At 37.0% G+C, this 27,343-nt stretch overlaps 1 protein-coding gene across 1 annotated transcript in view; it reads right to left on the bottom strand.

Moving 5' to 3' along the window:
- The window catches only part of LOC139724848 (uncharacterized), a 53,006-nt gene extending 26,481 nt beyond the window's left edge, over window positions 1–26,525 (bottom strand). The window contains exons 1-9 of the mRNA XM_071635970.1: window positions 26,493–26,525; window positions 25,530–25,685; window positions 23,948–24,135; window positions 22,026–22,143; window positions 21,254–21,424; window positions 19,845–20,063; window positions 18,631–18,774; window positions 17,891–17,973; window positions 16,242–16,428 (exon numbers count right to left, since the gene is read on the bottom strand). Of these exons, the coding sequence (XP_071492071.1) occupies window positions 16,242–16,428; window positions 17,891–17,973; window positions 18,631–18,774; window positions 19,845–20,063; window positions 21,254–21,424; window positions 22,026–22,143; window positions 23,948–24,135; window positions 25,530–25,685; window positions 26,493–26,525 (1,299 nt within the window). The remainder of the gene's footprint in view (window positions 1–16,241; window positions 16,429–17,890; window positions 17,974–18,630; window positions 18,775–19,844; window positions 20,064–21,253; window positions 21,425–22,025; window positions 22,144–23,947; window positions 24,136–25,529; window positions 25,686–26,492) is intronic.
- Between the last annotated feature and the right edge of the window lie 818 nt (window positions 26,526–27,343).

Genomic DNA, 27,343 nt, shown 5'->3' with positions numbered 1-27,343 from the left:
AGTGTACTTGATCGAATATCTAATGTTCCCTGAACAATAAAAAAAGGATAGATTATTCAGTCAATTAAAAATGCAATCACAGAAATACATGAAAGGTCTCGTATGCCCAGACAAATTCACTACGAGTAGGTCCAATGAGATGCAGTCATCACCTGGTTAGACAGCAAAATACAACGTGTAATGACAATTAATTTCAGTTCACGCGCATCAAAACTGCTTATTACTTTTCAAAGTTTTGGCTATCAACATTCGTTCGTGGGTGTATTTTGTTTGTTTGTTTGTTTGTTTGTTTGATGTGTTTTTCCCTCGTGAAAGACGTAATGATTTCTTCATATCGAACGTAAACTGCATGTTTACCGTAAACAAGCCATTCAGCTCAGCTCAGCTATGGCGCATTCGATCCATCGAACTTGCAGTAACCTCTTATAGGCAGGAGCACATGGCGCATTCATTTAAACTTGAAAATGAAGCCACGTGTTTGCACCACATCGGCGCTTCCACACACAGCGCGGCATTTTGCGATCATCGTTATAGCAGACTTTCCGATTCCAGTCAGGGGAAAAGGAATCGGAATACTTCGAAAAATACTGTTGTTTAAAATCCAATAAAATGAAAAAAGCCTGAAAACAACGCATGATTATGTTTTGATAGTACATAATTGGAAACACAGAACAGAGTTTTGCATCCGCTCACACAGAAGCTCTCTTGAGAAGATCAAGCATTCCCCGTCCCCTGCTAGAAAGTGGAAGCTTCCATAATCAGCCCAGAAAGTTTTTGAAGGTACAAACTTGCACTTGTACACATTCATTGCGAGAAAGCAATCAATCAACGCTGAACATTGCGTAGTTTAGAATCTTTATCGTGCTGGTGACCAGCTGGATGCTTCGGCATGTGTCATAACGATATGTTTATGTTTAGAGCCTGTAGGCCTCATAGCAAAAAGAAGGAGATTGAAAAAAAAAAACTGATTCTGGTGGAAAATACGAATTTTGGAGCTGCTGAGTATTAATTTGTGCTTCCAACGGTTGGCAGCTCTGTCGTACGGAGCAGAATTCAACAGTTAGTCATTTGCAAATATAAAAGCAAACATCCGATATTTATTTTATCATCGTACGGAGCCGAATGTTACTGCTGTACACTATAGCGAAAGTGAAATGAGTCATTTGACAATTATTTTATCATATCGTACGGGGCCGAATGTTACTGTTTTTCAGTTTTTGAACGTCAAGGCAGACATCAGACAGTTGTTGTTTTTTAACCATCAAACGCAGCCGAATCATTTTGAAATTTAATAGCAAATATCCGACATTTATTTCAGCATCGTACGGAGCAGAATGTAACTGCTATTCACTTATTTTATCATCGTATATACGGAGTTATTTTTTGTTATTCATTTCTGAACGTCACAGCAAACATGCGTTATTGATTTTAGCATCTTCCGGAGCTGAATGTTATTGCAATTTACTCTTGAACATAAAAGCAATCATCAGACATTTATGTTATCATCGTATATACAGAGTTGAATATAATTGTATTCATTTCCAAACCATCGAACGCAGCTGAATGTTACTGTTATTCATTTCGAAATTTAAAAGCAAACATACGACAGTTATTTTAGCATCTTATGGAGCAGAATATTACTGCTATTCACTTCCGAACGTAAAAACAATCATCTGACATTTACTTTAGCATCTTCCGGAGCCGAATGCTATTGCAATTTACTTTCGAAAGTAAAAGCAATCATCGGTCATTTATTTTATTATCGTACGGACTTGAATATTATTGTTATTCATTTCCGTACGTTAAATGGCTCATTTGACATCTACCTTAGCATCTTCGGGAGCTGAATGTTACGGCTCTTTACATCCGAACGTAAAAGCAAATAAAAGACATATTGTATATTTTATCATCGTATATACGGAGTTGAATACTATTGTTATTCATTTCCGAACATCAAAGCAATCATTCAACATTAATTTTACCATCGAACGCAGCTGAATGTTACTGTTATTCATTTAGAAATTTAAAAGCAAACATCCAACAGTTATTTTAGCATCGTATGGAGCAGAATATTACTGCTATTCACTTGCGAGCGTAAAAGCAATCATCTGACATTTATTATAGCATCTTTCGGAGCCGAATGCTATTGCTATTTACTTTCGAAGGTAAAAGCAATCATCCGTCATTTATTTATTATCGTACGGACTTGAATATTATTGTTATTCATTTCCGAACGTCCAAGGGATCATTCGACATTTACTTTAGCATCTTTGGGAGCTGAATGTTATTGCTATTTACTTCCGAACGTAAAAGCAAACATCAGACATACATTGTATATTTTATCATCGTATATACGGAGTTGGATATTATTGTAATTCATTTCCGAACATCAAAGCAATCATTCAACATTAATCTTACCATCGAACGCTGCTGAATGTTAATGTTATTCATTTCGAAATTTAAAAGCAAACATCCAACCATTATTTTAGCATCGTATGGAGCAGAATATTACTGCTATTCACTTGCGAGCGTAAAAGCAATCATCTGACATCTATTTTAGCATCTTCCGGAGCCGAGTGTTATTGCTATTTACTTTCGAAAGAAAACAAACATCCGTCTTTTATTTTATCATCGTACGGAGTTGAATATTTTTTGTTATTCATTTCCAAACGTCAAAGGGATCATTCGACATCTACTTAAGCATCTTCCGGAGCTGAATGTTATTGCTATTTACTTTCAAACGTAAGAGCAAACATCCGACATTTATCTTATCATCGTACGGAGTTGAATATTATCATTATTCACTTCCGAATGCCAAAGCAAACATTCGGTATTTATTCTAGTATCATACGGAGTCAAATGTTACCGTGATTCATTTCCAAGATCTAAAGCAAAAATGCGACATTTATTTTTGCATCTTATGGAGCCGATTGTTACCGCTGATCATTACCAAAAGTAAAGGCAAAAATCCGACTTTTGTGTGGCCCGCAAAATTTCAGCAGTGAAATTTGGGTGGCGCAGGTCGTTAAAAGTCGTGAATAGCAGACGCGGTGTCGGATCCACGAGGCTAGATGATCGTAACCGATGCCGATATGTTCTAATAATTATTGATACTTGAGTGATGAACGCATGTGCACAACTTCCGCAGGTGTACTTCTTTAGAAAGAAACGAACAATCAAGGCAGTGGACATCAGAGTGTGATCAAATCGAAAATCGAAAATCGGAATTTGATGAAAACGGGGAAAGCTGGAACTCCATGAAATGTATTTTGATTGAGCGGTCAAAATAAAGCTTAACGGGAATGTGCCCTTGAATACCCTCGTCCACCCTCGTCCACCCTCGTCCAACCCGCGTCTATCGAGACGCAAATTCCCTAGGATGGATTTCCCGTGCGGGCGGATGGACTCGTCCACTGAACGCGTATACCCGCGGGTACCCGCGGGGATACGCGTGAGTGGCCTCGTCCAAATCTCGGAAAAGCGTGACGTTTCCCGCGGTCGGCACTGTATATCATCTGATTTTGTAGTTTGTATGGATTTATTTTTTGAATATGTGCAATAGATATGTGAAGATTATTATAAAGAATGAAATACCGTGATGTACCTTGTGCCTACAAACCTCACTTCACCATGGAAGAAAGTCTCAGACTTCAGTGGTTTATAAGTGACTTTTAAGTACATTGTTTATTAGCAGTATGGTCAAGAGCTAAGATAGGTCAGTTAGTATTATGATATATACAAGTACATGTATGTACATATACTAGTACATGTACTAGTATATGTAGGACCTTATATACAGGGCTCGACACAAGCTGTAGGCCAGGCAAAACACACACACACACACACACACACACACACACACACACACACACACACACAAATGACATCGGGCCACCAAAATTTCAAATGCTAATAAAATTATGTAAGTGTCCCCAAAAATGGGCCACCAGAGAAGACAGTGTCAAGCTCTGATACATATGTACATGTATGTATACATTCAACCAAGAAAGTAACTTCCCCCCTAGCAATTTTGGATATATCTCAAAAAGTATTGTGCCGATTTTCATAACTCAAGTAGGATTGGATAGGGAATTTTATTACTCATAACATGAATGGCATATCATTGCCACCAGATATGATTATTGGTGTGAAAAAATGCATTTTATCTCAAAATGCATGAAAAAAAAAGTTGCACTTTAGTGATTTGCATTGACTTTTACACAAATAATCAAACAATCACTCATGATTCTGAACTTTTAAGCATGGTTTATTGCATATTTCTCTATCTCTTTCTTTTCATGAGCACACAGTGAAGTATTTAATAATTGATATGTCCACCATCCGCTTCAATGACCAGCCGGCATCTCTTCCTCATACTGTTAACTAAAGTTTGTACTTGGGGCTGCTCGATGTTGGCCCATGTTCTCTGCAAGATGCGCTGAAATTCTTGCAGTGAAGTGTCATCTTTCACCTTCATATTGAAAAGGCCTGTTGTTTAAAAAGTATGCATAACATCTGTTTAATATCTTTTCATTCTTCTCATGAGCCCTTCTAAATGACAAAGTATTGAGACAATTCGAGTTTTCACAGTATGCACCTCCCATTGTGGCTGTCCCTATTTCGTATCAATCATTATAATTCCATTACAATTAAGTTCATCCATGCAGGCTCAGATTGTCAAGAGAGTGTCTTGGTGTTCTATTCCATCTTGGTATTTACAAACATCCATTTAGCCAAATGTTGAACCACAAAGTAATGTGAACATGTCAGGTGTTATATTATCTTTTTTCTGGCCCGCGGTTAATGACTCTCGATCCTCCACGTTTTCCAGGAGAATTCAACTCAGTACGTTGTTTAATGCCAACTAGCAACATTCCGATCCTAAGGCGACAACTCGATCGTCATTCCACATTATATACGATGTTATGTGTAGCCAGGTTCCATTCCACTTCTTTTATGTGTCCCTCTAAAGAGAGTGTAATGAAACAACTAGTGCCTTTACAACGTGTGAAGACAAGATGTTTAAGACTTGGATACAGTATGCATCAGTTAGAATGTTCAGTGTTCTGTTCCATCTATGGTATTTGGTAAACATCTATTTAGATAAACTGAATTTAATCTGAGAGATTTTTTTTTTTTCACTGACCGACAAGATACTGTGTGTACTTCTATTATTGGCCCACGGTCAATGACTGGCTCGACCAGGTTTTGCATTCAACTAACTAAGTCATCTATACTTCTATTATTTCAATTCATCAGACAAGAACTCGTTTGTCATTCCCATTTTGCACAAAACCGCCCGCCAGTGCATGCGGCATGGTTTCATTGTTCTCGTGAGCCCCTCTAAATGACAAAGTATTGAGACAACTCGGATTTTCACAGTATGCACTGCCCATTGTGGCTGTCCCTATTTCGTATCAATCATTATAATTCCATTACAATTAAGTTTATCCAGGCTCAGATTGTCAAGACATTTGAACGAGAGTGTCTTACTATTCTATTCCATCCTGGTAGACCTATTCACAAACATCCATTTAGCCAAATGTTGAACCACAAAGTAATGCGAACATGTCAGGTGTTATATTATTTTCCAGCCTACGGTTAATGACTCTTGGTCTTCCGGGTTTTCCTGGAGAATTCAACTCAGTACGTTGTTCAATGCCACATAGCAATATTCCAATCCTGAGGCGACAACTCGATCGTCATTCCACATTATATACGAATATACATCTGTATGTGCAGCCAGGTTCTGTTCCATTTCTTTTTTTGTGTGTGTGACCCTCTATTAAAAGAGGGTAATGAAACAACTAGCACTTTCACAGTGTTTAAAGACAGCATGTTTCTGCATGAATATGTCAGTGCGTTTATTTTATCCCTGGTGCTGCAAACACCGATTTTTTTTAACTGCCATAAATTTGATTTTTTTTTTGAAAGATAATAAAAAATATGCACGGGAATTTTAGTCCAGTACGACGACCCTTGTCCAATGACTTTAAGCCCACCAAGTTTCTCTAAGTTCATTAACCGTATTAAGTTGTATACTGTTAGCTCCTTTGGTTTCGTAATAGCTCACAATAATTTCAGTACTTCACACAAGGCTATTTACTGCTAAATTCCATTTTTTTTTGTACCTCTCCAGAGCTGAGATTGTTATACCAGCTGGATTTTTTATTTTTTTTTATTTTGGTCAATACACCAATGTCACTGCTCCTGTCATCTTCTTGCTCAATCACTCTGGGTTCAATGAGACTCGTATGTATCGTGATTCTCTTCGCAATCACTTTGGTTTTTTTTTCTCGTAAATATATAAAAAGTGATTATTGAGATAATATTTGCTGTATATAATTACCCATTTTGGTACCCCTGGCAGACTGCCAAATACTGTTGTAGGTTTTTTTTTTTACCCATTAATTCTTCCCGCATATTCCAGACATTGTATATTTTTCTAGTTCTGTATACGGTGACTCTAGTTTCAAGTAAATAATTTAGACGCTTCACTCTTTATCACATACACTCAAGATGAATGCACACGCACGCACGCTCAGCGCACATGCACACACAGACACCTGCACTTGCACTCAAACCTCTTCCCACAACCCTTCAATTTCTACTCATACCTCCACACCGACAATGATCCCTCATGGTATGATCTTTGATGATCAAAGTTTGAATGACTCCGAAAGTACTTATTACACAACTGCCGAGTTTAATGCACTCATAAAACAAAATAAATTTCAATCATTTTTGGATTTGTTTAGTCTTCTTCACATCAATGCCAGAAGTTTAAATAAGAATTTTGATTCCATAGAATCATTTCTTTCCTCTTTACAAAATTTTCAATTTAGTATAATTGGCATATCAGAAACTTGGCTTAATACAAATTCACCACCAATGTTTAATTTAGAGCATTATCGAATGTATCGTTCTGATCGTTACTTAGGCAAGGGAGGTGGGGTTGCTTTCTACATTAGAAATAACATTGATATAAAAGTCAGGCATGACTTACATATCGAGGGTACGGAAGATATTTTTGTTGAAATTGTGAACAGTAAAGCAAAAAATATAATAATAGGTAATATATATAGGTCCCCAAGAAATAACATTGATTGTTTTCTAGAAAGTTTTGATCAAATTCTGAGTATTATTTCTCAGGAAAAGAAAGACACTTTTATAATGGGAGATTTTAATATTGATCTTTTAAATAATTCTGATAATCATACAATGCAGTTGCTAAGTTTATTAGCAACTTTCTCATTTCAACCACATATCAACAACCCAACAAGAATTTCTAGTACATCAAAAACTCTTATTGATAATATATTTTCAAATGTAATAAACACAGAATTCACAAATGGTATATTTTATTATGATATATCCGATCATTTACCTGTTTTTACCATCAACAATAGTTCTTTGAAAATAAAACAATATTTTGAAAATAAAAAATCTCAAATGTATTATAAGGAAACAGAAAGTAATATAAATTCTTTGATATTTGATTTAGCGCAGGAAGAATGGGATGATGTATTTGATGAAAGCAATGCTGATACTGCTTATGAAAAATTTATCAGCAGATTATTGTATTATTATCAGAGAAATATTCCTTTGGTTAAACGGAAACCTTTAAAGAAAAATAGACAACCCTGGATTACCAAAGGTATTATGCGGTCTATATCAACCCGTAATAAGTTATATAAGCAAGCAATAAAGAATCAAAGTAATAACTCATTTATGAAATACCGGAAATATAGAAATCAATTAACATCAGTAATAAGATTGTCCCGAAAATTGTATTATTCAACTAATATAGAAAAAAATAAGGATAATCTTTTTTCATTGTGGAAAACTGTCAATGCTCTTATGGGAAAGACGGTAAAAGAAACTACCAACTCTATCATCATTGACAATGAGGAAATTACTGATTTTACCACAATTGCCAATTCATTTAATGATTATTTTATAAATATTGGTCCTAGTTTAGCATCTAATATGAATTCATGTAATACACATTTTACTGATTATTTACCCAATCCTTGTGAAAATTCATTATTTCTCACGCCTACCAATGACCATGAAATAATCAATATTGTTCAGAATCTGAAAACAACTAAATCGAGTGGGCATGATGGTCTTAGTGTTCATTTATTGAAACAAATAATCTTTTACATTGCAAGCCCTCTAACTCACGTATTTAATATGTCTCTTTCAACGGGCATTTTTCCGAACTCATTCAAACTTGCAAAAGTTATTCCCATTCATAAAAAAGATGACTTTAAATTAATGAGTAATTATAGACCAATTTCATTATTACCAAGTATATCCAAAGTTCTTGAAAAAATTGTGTATAAAAGGTTATATCAGTTTTTACAAACCAATAATTTATTGATACCCAATCAATTTGGATTTAGAAGTGGATATTCTACTGACTATGCAATCGCTCACATGTGTGATAAAATGATTGAAGCTTTTGCTGATAAAAAGCATGTTATAGGTATATACATGGATTTGTCGAAAGCATTCGACACCATCGACCATGAAGTATTGATACATAAACTTAATACGTATGGTATACGAGGTCACGCTCTGCTCTGGTTTATAAATTATTTGCAAAACCGTCAACAGTATGTTAGTTTTCAGTCTTATGAATCACACAAACTTGATATTAAATGTGGGGTACCTCAAGGCTCCATTTTAGGGCCTCTGTTGTTTAACATTTATATAAATGATATTATAGGTTCTTCTCCATCTTTGAATTTTATACTTTTTGCTGATGATACATCCATTATTACATCAGATTATGATATAGGGACACTTGTTAATCGTTTGAACACTGAATTATTGAATATATTGAATTGGTTTAAATCAAACAAGTTATCTTTGAATGTTAATAAGACAAATTTCGTTTATTTTAGAAAACCCTACTCACAGGATCTTAATGTCAACATATCAATTGATGGGTTTTCTCTTTGCGAGAAACAGGTTATTAGATTTTTAGGCATTACAATCGATTCTCATTTAACATGGAACGAACATATATCCTGTTTACAAAGGACCCTATCAAGAAATATTGGTGTACTCTGGAAGTTGAAAGATCTCTTATCAGAACGATCCCTGATTATTTTATATAATTCTTTAATTTTGCCTCATATATTGTATTCAAATATTGTATGGGGAAATTGTAGTATTACTAAACTGAATTCATTGTATTTACTCCAAAAGCGTGCTATTCGTATTATTACTAATTCCACATATTTATCTCATACAGATCCTTTATTTCATCGTTTGCATACTTTGAAGCTTCAGGACATCCACATTTTACAAACAGGTATATTTATGTACAAGTATGCAACAAATCAACTTCCCTCTTTATTTCATAATATTTTTCACTTAAATTCGAATATACACACATATCCAACTCGCCGTTCGACAGATTTTCACCTTGTAAACCCCAAAACTGTTTTAGCTCAGAAATCAATTAGACATTACGGTCCCGATGTCTGGAATAACCTACCTGATCAATTAAAGCAGTGTACTTCACTGTTTTCCTTTAAAGCTCATTTAAAAAAGTATTTATTATTGAAATATGTCTCCAGTTAGTAGTTTTTGATCAATGTACTTTTTCTTCTTTTTTTCTGAAGTCTCAGTAAGCCCTGATCCATGCAAAGTGTTTTTTTCCCTCCCGTTCCTTTCCTTTCTTTGATAATGATATTGCATACATTCATTAAAGCGTATACCTTACCCCCAAAATAGGCATGCTACAGCCTTTATTCTCTCTTGCACTGTCACCTGCACACACGACGCACTGTCACTCGCACACACCTACACTTTTATTGTCTACTATACCATGCAGCAGTCAATGGTGCTGCGTACTGTTTTTTTTTTCTTGTTCTAAAGCGCCAAGTCACTATTTTTCTTTTCTGTTTTTTTTTCTGTAGCAAAATGTGTTTTGTGTATTAAGATTAAGAGTTTTATGAGTACATATATAATTGGTGTTGTATTACATTGGTATCACATATTCAGATAGGGCCTCATCCACGTCAAGCTCTGCTTATGATGACGGTCCCCTGTATTGATTTCTCCTTTGTTATTAGATACAGTAAGCCTTAATATGTTATTTTGATTCATAATTATGCCACTTCAGACTGAATGTTGTTACGCAAATGATTTTTTTTTGTATTGATTTGTATGTATCTGTATCATTTTGTTTTCATTTGCAATTGTATTCGGAGAAAGAAAATGCAGAAATAAACCAAACAAAACAAACAAAACAATAGGGAAACACATTGTACCTGAAGAAATTCCTGATAATTACATAATTTAAAAAGGTCATTTGCTAACTTGCATAGGAAATGTACACAATATGCTTCATATAACCTTAAGTGCAACTTTTTTTTCCATGCATTTTGACATAAAATGCATTTTTTTTTTCACACCAATAATGATATCTGGTGGCAATGATATGCCATTCATGTTATGAGTAGTAAATTTCCCTATCCAATCCCGTTGGAATTATGAAAATCGGTAAAATACTTTTTGAGATATATCCAAAAATGCTAGGGGGAACTTACTTTTTTGGTTGAGTGTATATATATATATATATATATATATATATATATACATAATGTACACACAATGCTATTTTGTCATCTCCATAGCTTGATACACTCATGTGTCCTCCAATTTTTATGGAGTAACATCGACAATAACATATAGCACTCATTGACAAAGGGACTGATACGCCATATTGAAAACAAGTTACTCTATACACTACAGTAATGCAAGTGAAGTATTTGCTTAAGGGTGGGATTTCACGGAGCACGCGAACGATTTGCGAAGGACGCGAATGGCAAAATCCAGCATTCGCATTTTGGTCTGCAAAAGATCGCCAAACGAACGTGAGGGTTCGGAAGCGTCGTCAATTGTTCGCGAATGTCGTTTTTACTTCGGCGAGAATTTCAAAAAAGTTTGAAATTTTCTGCGAACCTTTTCCGCACACTTGGTCGTGATTTGCTCGTGAATTGTTCTCGAAAGTGTCTTTAAAGCCTCGTCATATGCGCAAGACCTTCGCAAGACACGCGCGATGTTCGCAAAATGTTCGTGAAACCCCAAACAGACTCCGAAACTTTGGAGAATGTCTCGCGTATGTAACGCGAAATCTGCGAAGTTTTTCCGATCATTTTACGACGTAATCACAAACTGTTCGCGTACCTTTTGAGACATTCTCGCGAACGTTTAGCGCACGTTTGGGGGATGTATGACCTATACATTTTCTACAAATAAAAATCGTAGCATACACCTAAACATCAAACAATTATTAACAACTTTAGTAACAAAAGAAATTAAAGACTAGCAAAGAGAAAGAAATATTTGATATACAAAAAACAAATCGCAGAATACAGTTAAAATTAATCTAAAGTATGTACAATTTTATTTGAAGTGTAGAGATTATGTGTTGGAGGAACTGCAAAAAAAAAAAAAGATCATATGCTTTACTAGGGAGATACGTCCTAGGAAAAAAATGTAGGCAAGCACACAATAGAAAAATGAGAGAAAAAGAAAGGAGAAATAGAGGAAAGAAAAAAATTCAACTCAAGACAGCTTCCACCTCTCCTTGGGTACCTTTTCTCCCATGATTATTGAAAATGTTTCGTTGTTCGCATTTCCGTCGCGTGTTCTTCGTGTACGTAACATGCTGTACTTTAGCAATGATACACACGACATTCGCACATACGTCGTGGAAACTTCGCACAAATTGCGCAAGAATAGTTTTTGGCTTCATTGTCGGAAAACATTCGGAGAAAAACTTTTCCGAATGTTGGATTTTGTCATTCGCGTCCTTCGCAAATCGTTCGCGTACTCCGTGAAATCCCACCCTAAGGGTGGGATTTCACGGAGCACGCAAACGAGAGGGTGGGATTTCACGGAGTACGCGAACGATTTGCGAAGGACGCGAATGGCAAAATCCAGCATTCGTATTTTAGTCTGCAAAAGTTCGCCAAACGGTCGTGATCGTTCGGAAGCGTCGTCAGTTGTTCGCGAATGTCGTTTTTACTTCGGCGAGAATTTCAAAAAAGTTTGAAATTTTTTGCGAACCTTTTCCGCACACTTGGTCGTGATTTGCTCGTGAATTGTTCTCGAAATTGTCTTGAAAGCTTCGTCATATGCGCAAGACCTTCGCAAGACACGCGCGATGTTCGCAAAATGTTCGTTAAACCCCAAACAGACTCCGAAACTTTGGAGAATGTCTCGCGTATGTTACGCGAAATCTGCGAAGTTTTTCCGATCATTTTACGACGTAATCGCAAACGGTTCGCGTACCTTTTGAGACATTCTCGCGAACGTTTAGCGCACGTTTGGGTGATGCATGACTTATACGTTTTCTGCAGATAAAAATTGTAGAATACATCTAAACATCAAAGAATTATTAACAACTATAGTAACAAAAGAAATTAAAGACTAGCAAAGATAAAGAGATGTTTGATATACAAAAAAAAATCGCAGAATACACTTAGAATAACTATGTAAAATTTCATTTGAACTATAGAGATTATGTGTCGGAGGAACTGAAAAAAAAAATCAAAAGCTCCTTACTATAGTGGAGATAGGTATTAAGAAAAAGAATGTAGGCAAGCACACGATAGAGAAATGAGAGAAAAAGAAAGGAGAAATAGAGGAAAGAAAAAAATTCAACTCAAGACAGCTTCCACCTCTCCTTGGGTACATTTTCTCCCATGATTATTGAAAATGTTTCGTTGTTCGCATTTCCGTCGCGTGTTCTTCGTGTACGTAACATGCTGTACTTTAGCAATGATACACACGACATTCGCACATACGTCGTGGAAACTTCGCACAAATTGCGCAAGAATAGTTTTCGGCTTCATTGTCGGAAAACATTCGGAGAAAAACTTTTCCGAATGTTGGATTTTGTCATTCGCGTCCTTCGCAAATCGTTCGCGTGCTCCGTGAAATCCCACCCTAAGGGTGGGATTTTGGTTTATTTTGGGTTTTTTTTTTCAGTTTCAGTAAGTTTTATTTCTCCACCTGTATAAAACAAAAATAAGTATGACAATATCGAACATTTACCAGTCATGGACATATAAACAGGAGTTCTCAGTACATAATCATGTAAATAATATGTATATTTCATGACAACAAATCTGTAGGGTGGGATTTCACGGAGCACGCGAACGATTTGCGAAGGACGCGAATGACAAAATCCAACATTCGGAAAAGTTTTTCTCCGAATGTTTTCCGACAATGAAGCTGAAAACTATTCTTGCGCAATTTGTGCGAAGTTTCCACGACGTATGTGCGAATGTCGTGTGTAACATTGCTAAAGTACAGCATGTTACGTTCACGAAGAACACGCGACGGAAATGCGAACAACGAAACATTTTCAATAATCATGGGAGAAAATGTACCCAAGGAGAGGTGGAAGCTGTCTTGAGTCGATTTTTTTCTTTCTTCTATTTCTCCTTTCTTTTTCTCTCATTTCTCTATCGTGTGCTTGCCTACATTTTTTTTCCTACAGTTTTGTAGGACGTATCTCCACTAGTAAAGCATTTGATCTTTTTTATTTTATTTTTGCAGTTCCTCCAGCACATAATCTCTATGCTTCAAATAAAATTTTACATACTTTAGATTAATTTCAAGTGTATTCTGCGATTTGTTATATCGAACATTTCTTTCTCTTTGCTAGTCTTTAATTTCTTTTGTTACTATAGTTGTTAATAATTGTTTGATGTTTAGGTGTATGCTACGATTTTTATTTGTAGAAAACGTATAGGTCATACATCCCCCAAACGTGCGCTAAACGTTCGCGAGAATGTCTCAAAAGGTACGCGAACAGTTTGCGATTACGTCGTAAAATGATCGGAAAAACTTCGCAGATTTCGCGTAACATACGCGAGACATTCTCCAAAGCTTCGGAGTCTGTTTGGGGTTTAACGAACATTTTGCGAACATCGCGCGTGTCTTGCGAAGGTCTTGCGCATATGACGAGGCTTTAAAGACACTTTCGAGAACAATTCACGAGCAATTCACGACCAAGTGTGCGGAAAAGGTTCGCAGAAAATTTCAAACTTTTTTGAAATTCTCGCCGAAGTAAAAACGACATTCGCGAACAATTGACGACGCTTCCGAACCCTCACGTTCGTTTGGCGATCTTTTGCAGACCAAAATGCGAACGCTGGATTTTGCCATTCGCGTCCTTCGCAAATCGTTCGCGTGCCCCGTGAAATCCCACCCTTAAGTTGTTTGACACAGGTTTTCAGTAGTACCAGTCATATTTATTCCTCTTTCTCAGAGAAAAAAAAGCACATGTAAAATATTTAGTAATACATCCAAATACCTCCCTCTATCTTGAATAGAGCACACAGACACACCATAAACAATTTGGACACTTGACGATTTCCTTTGCGTTGTGTTTATCACTTGACATTAAAGAGTGAATGGAGCAATAACAAAATTGGTTTCCCATCTTTCTAACAGAAAGAGTTTCCTATACATGTATATCTCGCTCACTGAAGAAAGTTTCCTATGGCGTTATTGTTTCCGTGTTGTCCAGGCTGAAGTTCAATCATGGGTGTTTCTGCAAGCGGGAGAGAGTTAATGCCATTCGAAGTGATCATAATTATGAAAGTGACGCGCACAAACAAAACAAATAGATGTGCAAAACACTTAACTTTGTCGGAGAGGGAGGAGAAGCAAAAAAAAAAAAAAAGCAGAAAGACGAAAACAAAAGAAGAAGACGGAAATAGAAAATGAAAATGTTGTGATCAGGCACCCTTTCAAAACAATGGTAAACCATAAAAGAAGATGGACATGATAGAATGATCATTATTATGAATTATATCACCGAAATTTCCAAGTAATGTTGAGATGTAGCTCTTTTATTTTGATGGATGTGAGGGAAAGATAATATGTGCTACTTTGAACATGCTGGAACTCTATCGGTCGGTGTGTGCATGCATTAGACTTCATGGAACGATTACTAGCATGTGACGAAAACCACGTTGGAGTCAAACCAAGTGTATCTTTTCACATTTGGATAGCTTCTGACCTGCCATTGTGCATACGAGCATGAGTGTTCAATTTAAATATACCATATAACAGGAAAATCTACTCACTGTTAAGGTGTGTTCCATGTAACATTTAAATAGGCCATAGCGCATTGTACATAGACACTGTCCAAAGTCCATGACCGATAGAGGGTTTATTGTTGTGCCAGCATAGGATGCCAATAGACGGATGTTCATAACTTTTGCCTATAACTAAAATCACTCTACTAGCAAAGAGACAGAGAAAATCGCTGAAAATTGTCAGGTGCAACGTGACCTTGTTTCAGCGGCCGACCGGTTTTAAAAACTGTGATCATTCCTGTAAGTACTATGTATACTGGGTGGCAATAGCCAGTCATCTTTATGCGTTGGTTGTCAGTGTATAGTTATGCTTATTTAGTCAATCCCTTTTTTATTGTGATGTATTTCCTGTTCCAACTCCAAAGACCTTAAATGGTGCTACATTGTTTAGTATGTGCACTGCTTTGATCAGTTTTTGTCAGTAAACTTATTGCAATGTGATAGATCCGTCCCTGCTGTAAATTATTGTTATTACAATTCTTGATGTACAAAATGACCAGGGCGATGTGTAATCTGAGCAGATAGCGGCATTACAAGTCGAGTCGTCTGACGAGTACCTTTTGTCTTGCCCACGAACGAGAGATTGCCTACGAGCCTGCTTGCGAAGATTGATAAGTTCCTTGTCGCGTGCGCTTACACCGGAGAGGGATTCTTCTACCCGTTTTGTTGCTGACTGTGAAGAACAATAATGCGTAAAGATTACGAAGGTCGTCTCAGCCAATAACAGTCATAATTTATACATGTACAATTGTACTATCAAAGATGACCAAGAAAATTGGATATAAGTGAGGTTCAGCCAATCAGAATTGAGAATATAGAAACTTTTAGAAATGTTTGATTTTCTGACTTATGTGTGATCTCAACTGTATATGCAACAGGGCTCTGGTTGTTAAAACTCGACGCAGTCAGTGCTGCCATCATATGCAATGATCAGTGATTTTTTTTTCTCAATCTTTAATCTAAAACTGTAACCATCTTTTTTTTTCGGACACTAAAAGTATTTGAAGATTGAAAGCAATCTTTTGCTTGTTGCACGAAATTTCAGATAAGAACAGAAGAGGTACTATGTTTAGGGCTTCTAACTCCTGATCCATCGCTCACTTTTTCTTGGTTCATCTTCTTTCCGTTGAATTTTTGCAGAAGCATCTGCTCTTGCACGAGACGAACAGCATCGCGCATGCGCTCTTTAGCAGGATTCACCCGAGGGTCTCGTGACTCCTTCTCGGCCTCTCTGATTCGCCTCTTACGTTCCTCTGCGCATGCGTCGTCCACTGCCTTTATCTTAATTCTGAGTGCGAAAGTGAGAGGCGACAATCCAAAGTCAAAAGGAAACGATTAGTCTAGATTATGCGCAATCCTCGTGCAAAACGACATTCCCAAGAAATTTTCCGGCAGAATTCAGTTTTACATCGAATACTCTTCCGTCCAGTCTTTGTATAATAAACACTTATGACTATTTTCACCCATCTTCAAATTCTTAAAAGTGCTTGTCTTGAGATTGACTTGATACACGTAAAATAAAAAAAAAACGATTGTAGCAATGAAAGTCCTACACGCCGGGGAGTAATTATAGTTACCGAGGCAGACTTTGACATTCGATAATTGAAACCTATGATACACGAGCTGTTCATCTGGAAAGTCGTAATTTTCTCACTCTTGTTAGTCAGTTTTGATCGCTGCTCTTTCTTTTTCACAGCGTTGTTCCACAGTACAGAAACTTCAAGACGTTAAGAATGCATCAGAATTCGTTCAAGCAACTTCAAGTGCAATTCCTCACTAACTTTAATAAAGATAGTAAAAGCAGACGAGCAGAATGTTGAAAGTGTCAGTAATATCTGCCGTAAACTTATGAAGTTATGCCAGGAACTAAGAAACTTGAGCATGTTTTCACCGAACATAAGCAAAAGATTGGGCTATCTTGTCATCTAACAACAGTGCTCTCCTGTTGAATTGAACGCACACACGACCTGGTGACACACACAAACACTAAAACACACACACACACACACACACACAAATCATGTCGAAAATGTAGCAATACAACTGCAAGTCTATATAACCTCCTTCCCCCTAAAAGTCAATGTTGGTAGATTATTACAAGACTACAATCTTATGCAAAGGATACATCTTATATATTCTCATTGATTTCATGTCAAAAAGGGAAATGTGATGAATGTTTGTGTAAGGATGCTATTGTTAGTGATGCCGTCTTCACGTTTGCCAATTTGAACAGTATACATGCTGTGACTTTTATCACTTATTCGTGAAAACTTTGAAAGTTCTATAAAATAACTTTCTTATTTGAAGTCCGATTTTGATGAAGACTCGATCATTCTTTTCGTCGGAGTTTATTCAATCTAATAAAGCCAATTTGAATACGATGTGCTATGTTGCACTTCAAAGGGAAGCAAAGACAATATTTTGTTTGTTTTTTGCTTTTTTTGCTTGTTTTTGTCCTCTGCATACTGCATTGTGAGGTGTCCTATACAAATCGACGTCTATAGCATTCAGCCTTTAATGTCAGCTAGTTTTTGCCAAGATGATGATCGAATATCATCCGATCTGTTTCTTGATTTCGAATGGGTTACTCAGTTATCATCACTCTCATGATGAAATATTATTTGCTTGTTTAATCATTCTTGATGCTGTTATTAATGATATTATGATAAGGAATACTTTTTCTTAGTTCGAGAGCCATCATCGTTAAACACCATTGTCACAACCTACGATACCATGGACGGTAAACTTACGCATGAAGCATTTCATCCAAAGCATCAACCATCAGAAGTTTGGCTCTCTCACGCGAAGTCTCCTCTTCCTCATCCTCGGCTAACTGGGTTTAGAAAGAAACGGCAAAATCCAAAGAATGGTCAGAAAGTTTCAGGAAGAGAAATCGAGTTTTTAAGCACATGATCTTAAAACATGGTGTCGCAGCCCTGCTATGTATGCAAGATGTGTTTGAGCTGCAAAGCAATGACAAAATCTTGCGAGTACCGGAAGGTCACAAGCAAGAAATGCTGTATTTCTTTTGCGACACAATGCAACCAGCCTATATCCTACTTTTGGTGAGATCATCTTATTGTTTATGTACGTTTGTGCAAGACTTTCATTATACTGGCGATGACGTTTCGATGATGGTCGCTGTCGGATGAATGTGATTTTATAATGTGCATGCCCGCATTATAACTGCTTCGCTAATTATTATTACCAGTAATTTGAAACCACCTTCCTGGGATGCCAAAACAAAATATATAGTGTGTGAAGTCGTGGCTAAATGTGTATAAATGTATCTTACAACAAGCCAAATTACTAGATTTTACAGTAACAGAAAGAAATGTCAATGTAATATTACGTTTTTAGATTTCATGGAAAATCCACAAACAAGATTAATGACCCGTTTTATAAGAAGGTTGAACGTATTTGTTTGTGGGTCGGTGGGGGGAGGGGGGGGGAGGGGGGAGTAGGGGAGGGGTAGAGATCAGTGGGCAACCTTCACGAGGGCGAACGTCCGCAGGAGCTCTTCGTGCACCGAATCCTTCGCCTCCAGGCTTCGCTGATGGACAGGGTCGACAACTTCGTCGCCTTCCGACAAACTCTTCATCAAGTTCAGACGGCGACGTCGCTCCGTTTCCTCCTTAAGAGAGCACGTGATTACGAGTGATTACAAGGACGCATAAAAACAAAAGATCTCTAAAGCCGTAAATTTATGCATATTATATAACACAAGGCTTTTGTCGTTTACATTTTTCTTGTCTTGTGTATAACCTACAGAAAAGAAGAATTAAATACAACCTAGTAGGAACATGTTAATTTTTGTTTCTCCCCTTCAATTATATTATAATACATTCGTTGTGGGAGAAGGTATGGATAGATATGTTATTTCTTTAGTCCACTTTAAAACTGTGCTCTTTATCATGTTAACATTATGCACACGTATTTTTTTTCAACTCAACAACTCCGCAGACATTTAGCTTAAAAAAAAAAAAAAAAAACACCTTTGATATGGTTGTACCCAGTTCGCAGCACTTTATCGTATTTATGGATCAATGCTCATCTATGTGAAGTCAAGATGGGAGTCATATAAATTCCCTCTTCTGGTTGTGATTCATCCTTAATATTTTTGCCTCTTGGGTATGAATATTATAAAGCAGAACGCCAAATTGCGCCGGTCACCATCATCATCACTATAACCCAGATACAAGAACATTGAAGAAGAAAAAAGTGCTTTGTGTTAGAGTGTATTTATCTATTAAAGGACAAGTCCACCTTCATATACATAAGGATTGAGAGAATGCAGCAATATTAGTAGAACACATCAGTGAAAGTTTGAGGAAATTGGACAATCCGTTCAAAAGTTATATTTGAATATTATTCCCCCTGCCTTCTGAAAGAGAGAAGTCAAGTATTCTTTTCCTTATGCGAGAAAAAAGGAAATATGTTAAATTTTCTTTATTCTTTCTTTATATCGTTGTACTCATGTGACATCACAACCTATAGTAGTCTCTTCATCCGGCCGTGACTGAGCAGAAATTTCAAAAATTCATACTTTTGAACGGATTGTCCGATTCTGCTCAAACTCTCACTGATGTGTTCTACTAATATTGCTGCATTCACTCAACCCACATGTCTATGAAGGTGAACTTGTCCTTTAATTTCTCCGACTTTTTAAGATTTACAGTGGAATTCTGGTGTGACTTTCCTTACTAAGACATGGAGTTTCATGCGGTGCGTTGTCCGTTTGAACGACAATACGAAGTCGTCTCGGAGATCCTGATATAGGTCATCTACTGCATGGTCTACCTCGTCATGAACTTCTTCAAGATCATGGAAAGCCCCTTCGAGTTCCTGCCGCACGTTACACCAGACTTTTGCCGTGTTGGACATCGCTTTTACTTCGGACAAGAGATGCTTGTCGGCTGAAGACTAAAATGATGGATTTGAAATGGCAGAACACGTTTGTTTCTCTTTGGATCATTAATTTACGCACTATACGTTTTCACTAAGGATGTGTTATAGTGTGTACTGATTCATGAACAAGTCATTAGCCAGGGCTCGACACTATGGTGGCCCGGGGCCACCAAAATTGAAAGTCGGGCCACCAAATTTTAAAAAAGGGCAAATTTGGTGGCCCGCCTCGGGCCACCAAATTTTTTTGAAAAGTACGTCAATTAATTCGTAACTTTTTGAGCCGGAAATTAGCAGTTATATTTGTTTAAAGTATGGATGAAAAGGACTGAATGAGTGCCTGAGAGTGAGTGTTGCGAGTTTGTTGAGGTTTATTTATGAGTAGATGTATGTCCAACTTCCAATTCTTACTATGACTGGATAAAACTTAGATATTTGACTCATTAAAAAAAAACAGGACTTTTAATGTTTTTTTATTTTTTTTTCGGGGCCACCAAATTTTTCTCTCGGGCCACCAAAAATTTGAAATTGAGGATTTTGGTGGCCCCATCGGGCCACCAAACAAAAAAGTTAGTGTCGAGCCCTGCATTAGCATTACAGAGTCGCAACGAGAATGTTTCTTGCGGACATTGAACTAAAAATAGATAACTAAGAAATAATTTGAGCACGGAATCTTTCTCTCTTAATGTACGGAGCGAAAGTGGGGAATGGAACCTTGTTACTGCTTCTGATGTCGACAGTTGGGGGGAGCTCCTTGTTGGGAGTGGAGGGGGATAAGGGAATCTTGAAAATGAATCCTGAGATTTCAAAGGTTCATACAAAGGGCTGCTTGTCTTTACATTTCTTGTATAATAAATCTCCCTTCTTTTTCATCCAAATATTCATTTAAATTTTGTGGCCAAAGGTATGGGTGTTACGTGTGTGTGTGTCATGGGGGGGGGGGGGGGGGGAGGGAGGGAGGGGTAAAGCCTCCTCAGCCTTTCCTAGCTCATTTTGACTCTATGGTCTATAATGTACAGAGTGGAAGTATTGATTTACAAACAGTCGTACGATTGGCGCTTTAATTCTTCTCATTGATTAGTCAATACAACTTTCGTTTCGCACATAACAACTGCACACCCATCTCTTCCAAGGTCCCTGGTCTATGATTATTAAAAAAAAAAGTGATAAAAGAGTGAGAAATGCGACTTTCTCATCAAAGATCACACCTTGTCGTCATCTGTCAGTTCTTCCATCCGCCGCATTCGTCGTTGTCGCTCCTCCTCCTCTTCACCCTGAAGTTCTTTGAGATGCTTCTTATGTAGCATTTCTTCCATGACCATGTTCTTAGTTTCCTCCACTTTCTTAATATTTTTCTTTTCTGTTTTCTTCTCCTCTTTCTACTCGCAGGAAGAAGAAAAAGAAAAAAAAAGACACGAAAATTTAGTGTACTATAAAATGAAAGCATACTTTGTGCTCCTTGCGACGCCATTTTAGCATCGGCCCTTGAATTCAAATGAATTTTCCTTTATCATTATTATATCTGTCTGCGTCCACTGAACAACAGAAAAAAGAAGGAAAATTATAAAGTTCCACTTTAGCATGTTTTCCTCCATTTTTGTGGTTTATGTGTGTCAACGTCCTTACAATATATATGAGGATAATTACCAACTATATTTTAAACATTATTGTCACTGGTGTTACTTTTTTACGTGTCGACAATCATCATGACAGCGATGCGGTTCTTGCCAATGATGAAAACACGCACGTTTGTTCATACTGGTTTGGTATCGGAATAAACAAATTAAATATATGCATGCTTTCCCTCTCTCTTCCGTGTCTCTCTCACACACACACAATGTCAAACACACACAAAGGCTCCGCACTTAGGATGTCGTCAGGTAACCATGCTGACTTCATTTACGCCATTTCATGTAAATCGTAGCTTAGCAGAGGGTAATCTACATTGCACATAATGTTTGTATAGGACTTGTCTTATACCTTAGATTTATGAACCAGAGATTTCAATTCCTTGTTGACTGGTGATAGGACGGAGCGGGCGCGCTCCTGATCACGTGACTCCGTTTGAATCCGCCTCAGTTGCTCGACGTCTACAGCTCTTTGAGAGAAAATTAAGGCAGATATAAATCCTAACTTTGCCTGATTTTTGATTAGCACGATAAACGTATTAGCTAGCTATGACACAACTAACTTCTGGTGTTCCCTTGACGGAGACTATACGCGTATAAGTTCCACTTTGCATATATACACATGTTTTGCTCTTTTGGTAATAACATCTGTTTTATCTAGTATCTTCATTAAGTTTCAAGTTTCAAGTTTCAAGTTTATTTAACCAATTCATTAAACATTTGACATTTTACACAAGGATACAGCATTAAGAATAATGAATGGTTTGGGACCCCAAAAGAAGCAGAGCTTGTAAAAAAGGGGTCCCGGATAAACATATAAAACAAAGCAAAACATACTAAAGTTTTAAACAAATAGATTAACAAGAAGTATAATAGTAACATATTCACATAGGACAGATGCAACACAAGCACACACACACACACACACACACACACGCGCACACACACACATTCAATCACACAAACACGTGTCACAAAAACGCTCATGCACATACATATAATTCACATGAAATTGCAGAAAGATACTTTCTATTTTACTATACTTTTAAATTCAGCTTCCCTGATCAATTCTTGTTTTACAAATTTCCCTCAAGATAGATGCGACATGTACGTTTAAAGTTGGATAGTGATGAGGCTGACCTAATTCTCAATGGCAAATTATTCCATTCTCTAATACAAACATATACAAATGAATTTTGGGCAGTTTGAGTTCTTGCAAAGGGTTGATGAATGAGATTACTTTTACGCGTATTATAAGCATGAACGGTAGAATTTAACACAAACGCATCCTTCATGAAAGATTTCGGATCACCTTGTGTCTTAAACATAAAAATCAAGCAACTCAAGATAACTAATTTTTCAAATGGCAAAATATGAAGTCGAATAAACAATGGCAAACTTGGACTTCTATAGTTTGAATTTGTAATATACCTTACAGCTTTTTTCTGAAGAACAATCAACTTATTTATATGAGTCTTATAAGTATTTCCCCAAGCTACATTACAGTACATTAAAATGAGGCATAACTATGGCATTATACAGAGTAATTAAGGTTTCTTTTGGTAAATAGAGACGTAACTTGGATATGATACCAACACTACGAGAAACTTTAGTACAGACGTAACTGACGTGGTCTTTCCACGATAAATATTCATCGACTATAACGCCTAGGAATCGTACATTTTGGCTTCGATCAATCTGGTTACCGCCTATAACCAGTGGAACAATGTCATTTTGGATTCTTTTCCCTCTTAATCTAAATACAACATATTGAGATTTGCTAGTATTCAATAATAGTTTATTACAACAAAACCATTCAAATATATTACCAATTTCATCATTTACAGAGTTTATTAAGGGTAACAAATAGTTGTGGTGGGCAAGTAAGCAAGTGTCATGTGCAAAAAGCGAATAAGTAAACAAGCTAGATGAATTGATAATGTCATTAATATAAATAAGGAACAATAAAGGGCCTAGGACTGAGCCCTGTGGAACACCACATGTTACTTGCCTCGACTGACTGTGATTTGGAGTTTGTAAAGAATTCCAAAAGACACTATAGGCCTCCTTTGCCTACCAATTTACACATACGGTGCAGTCGACTGGAATGTTTTCGTATATGGGCGGCAGTAACATAACGTGGCAGATGGCAAAATTATGTTGAAATTGGACTTTGCTTTACTTTCGGTTACACATTCAAATGATTATAAGTTAAAGCATTCTCTTCGAGGACCGCTACTATAACGCGAGAGACTTTCCTATTTCGACACTCACTCGTCCACAGCTTGGATTGTTAGTCGCCTGGTTGTATGTTCGAAATTTACTGGCGGGCTGCAGGATGGTTCGAGATCAATGGCATCGGCACCTTCATTCCGTGACGAAGCATTCCCACCAACGTCCCAATGATGACCATGGTAGAAACGTTTCCCATTAGTCTGTACTGATCGGCGACGAGTAGGCAACTTATACGAAATGAATGAGTCAATAAAGATATTAGCCAGTTATATCATCCAAAGTTTTACAGGTCCCCTTAAATCTCATAGGCCTACCATGCCTACCGGTCCTGTGAAAATACATTCCTTGATGACTTCTGCTTATGGGAATAGGTTTTCGCATCACAAATGTTAGAATGTTGTACGATAAAGTTATGCACCAAATATTTTATCATATAACATTTTCTCTCTTTTCTTCCCTCTCTAGGTTCCAACCTTAATTTTTCCCTTTCATAAAGTTTCGTAAAGAACAGTTTACACAAAGCCAGCTGAAATAAGCACAATATACCTATTAGTGATTAGTATACATCACACCCTGCCATAACCAGGAGCACCATCTCACAATATAGCGAGAGGTTCACGTTCCACACCTTTTCTTGCAATGGATTCATTCTTGAAACTTTTTCCATTATAGCAATGACTATCAACATTTAAAGGTTCTGACATGTTATTACAGCCTATATGAGACATGTCTTGCTAACATTGTGAGTTTGTGCACCTCGGTGGATAACGGATGATGTTCCATACTCTGCATTATATATCTACGTTATTCCGAAACTCACAAATTCTCTATACCTGGATGTTCGTTAATCTGAATATGGCGTTATTCCAAAGGTTCGATATTGCGAAGGTTCAGAAATCAGGAAACGAAATGAGGTTCGCTATTCCGAGGGTTCGTTAATCCGAAAATTAAAAGAGAGAGAGAGAAGGGAGAGTTTATTCCAAAGATTCGTTTCTATGCGAAAATGAAAACAAGGTGCGTATATTATATCAACGAACAGTCGGAATCACGAACCTTATTTGGTTTTCGGATGGAACCGTGGATAACACTTGTAAAATAGTGTTCATGATTTCAGCCGACTTTACTTTACATGTCATTACGAAAGTTAGGAAGTTTACATCTTTTAGGACAAAGGTCTGTGGAAGAGGATGAAATACTATGCATTCTATGAAATAACAAAATTCTATGTTACCTTTACATGCATTTCGATTAAACAGTTCGAGATTTCAAGATTTTGTAGACATATTCACATCCCCAAAAGTCAACATCGAATTGCATGGATGTTAGGGGACCTACATGAAAAGTTGAAGATGACGATAATAGGCCTACACCACACTGGATTGTTCTACGGAGTGGTCATTGATAGAGTTATGTATCAAAACTTCACTGCTCAATACTTATCGTTTAACAGGCCTACTCTATAGCTATTCGTGTATCGATCAATGCAATTTCAGGGTCTACACAAAGTTTATCTGAAAAATGGCATGACCCCAATGGGGCTTACATCAACAAGATTAACGTACGATGCACTGTCACCATCGGAGCAACTACAAGGCCACATTTAAAGTTGCCTGGCATCTACCTCGTACATGCCCGGTTTCCGTGGCAAGCGGTGTTTGAGGTGTCGCTTCAGCACTTTCTCGCGGACTTCGTCTGCCTGGCTCATCATGAACACTCGGTCGTGTTTGTCCTCGTCGTACTGGAAGTCACTTGTGGTAGAAGTTTTATTGGATAGGTCCTTTTTTGTAAGAGGGTAATACACAGACAAAGCAGGTCTATATTATGTATGAAAAATGTCAAAGTTCAAAGTTCAAATCTATTTTCATTTCCATCAGAAAATAAAATAGAGAAAATTATATACAATATATAAGCAGAGCATATTGTAATAATTGCAAAAACGTAAATTAACAAAATACATGTGATAATGAGTTACAAAATGGAGAAAGCATAATAGTATTTTTTAAATATATACTTACGCATGATATGAATTAAATTAAGGATGGGAGTGAAAATGGAGGGTCCCACTAAAAAGCAAAGCTTGTACGATATGGGACCCTCAGAAAATAGATAAGAGAACGAATAATGAATTAATGAAACTACAAACAGATACTAGTATGAAACAAAATCAAAGGAACCAATGTCAATGTCTTATAGATCTAGGAGAAAGTTCTATCAATTTAGGCTGCTGATTGTTACAGCGGGTAAGATGATATTGGCCACACTGGATGAGGAATTCGACTTTAAAATATTGTACCGTATGAAAGTTTTTTTCCCCTCGTGTTTAATTTCTGAAACACACTGAATCACAAACTAATATCAAATAGGGCCTTTGGGACTTACAGGGCCTACGCAGAGCAGGTCTATACATAGGTAAGTATACAGTTTGTATAGAGAAATTTAGAATTACACCGCAGGATAATATTCGGGCACATCTGCTTGAAAGGTTGAAAGAGAGAACGAAGTAAGTGAAACGCATGTATGAAGGAAGATTGCATAGAAATTAATAAAAACACATCCATTAGGGCCTATCGAAATTCTTTCTTGCCTTGTTACTCGGGTCATCATGTGCTGCCGCCATCTTGAGATCTTGCAGGGACAAATAAGAACTTAATTCCGTTTATTGCCAGGGTTTGGTGCAGTTCATGCTGTCTAACAGTGAATTCTGCAAAGATAGATATTCCCAACTCTTTTAATGATATAGGCCTACACCTGTTTACCTGTCGTTACGTTCTATTGTTCCGTCACCTTTTGGCAGTTTGTCACGCGCATGACATCACAATGAGAGCGCGCTTAATTACACGGTGCAAAAATGCGTGTTGACTTGTGCTGATTGATAAGACCCTCAACATGCGAAACTAATAATACAGTGTAGTAGAGAGACTCTTATAAAGCGCTCATTCTACCTAAAAGGATAGGCCTACTCATGGAGCTAAGGAACAGAATATTACGTTGCAACAGAGTATATCAGAAGATATAAGAACAATAAGCAAACTAACAATATATGTATACGTATACATGTAAACAATTGTCAATTTAAATCAAAAAGATATAGGTTTTGAGGTTCTTTTTGAAAACTGATGCATGAAATACGTACATATACCAGTATTTGGTAATATTTTTCTGATATTTTTCTTCAGATTACTTGGATACAACCACAAAAACCTTCTAAGCTAAGATTATGCATGTGACGTCATCTGTCAATCATTGCTAAAGTAGGCTTACTAGCTTGACCCATGTAAGCTAAAAATGAACATCAATGAGAGTCATAGCTGCACTGGATACAGCTCTAGGGAGTGCTGCGGTCAGCTCTCTTGCCCGCGGTGTAGCACCGCCTAATACGAGAATCGTCACAACACACAACCTCATGATTAATTTCGAGACAGATAACTGGTGTTA

The sequence above is a fragment of the Diadema antillarum genome, unplaced genomic scaffold (genome assembly GCF_040938485.1).
Source record: "Diadema antillarum isolate AM-2024a unplaced genomic scaffold, OU_Dant_1.0 scf00000234, whole genome shotgun sequence".
NCBI lineage: Eukaryota > Metazoa > Echinodermata > Echinoidea > Diadematoida > Diadematidae > Diadema > Diadema antillarum.
The sequence above is the reverse complement of the archived record's forward strand: the minus strand, read 5'-3'. Positions and strand labels throughout refer to the sequence as shown.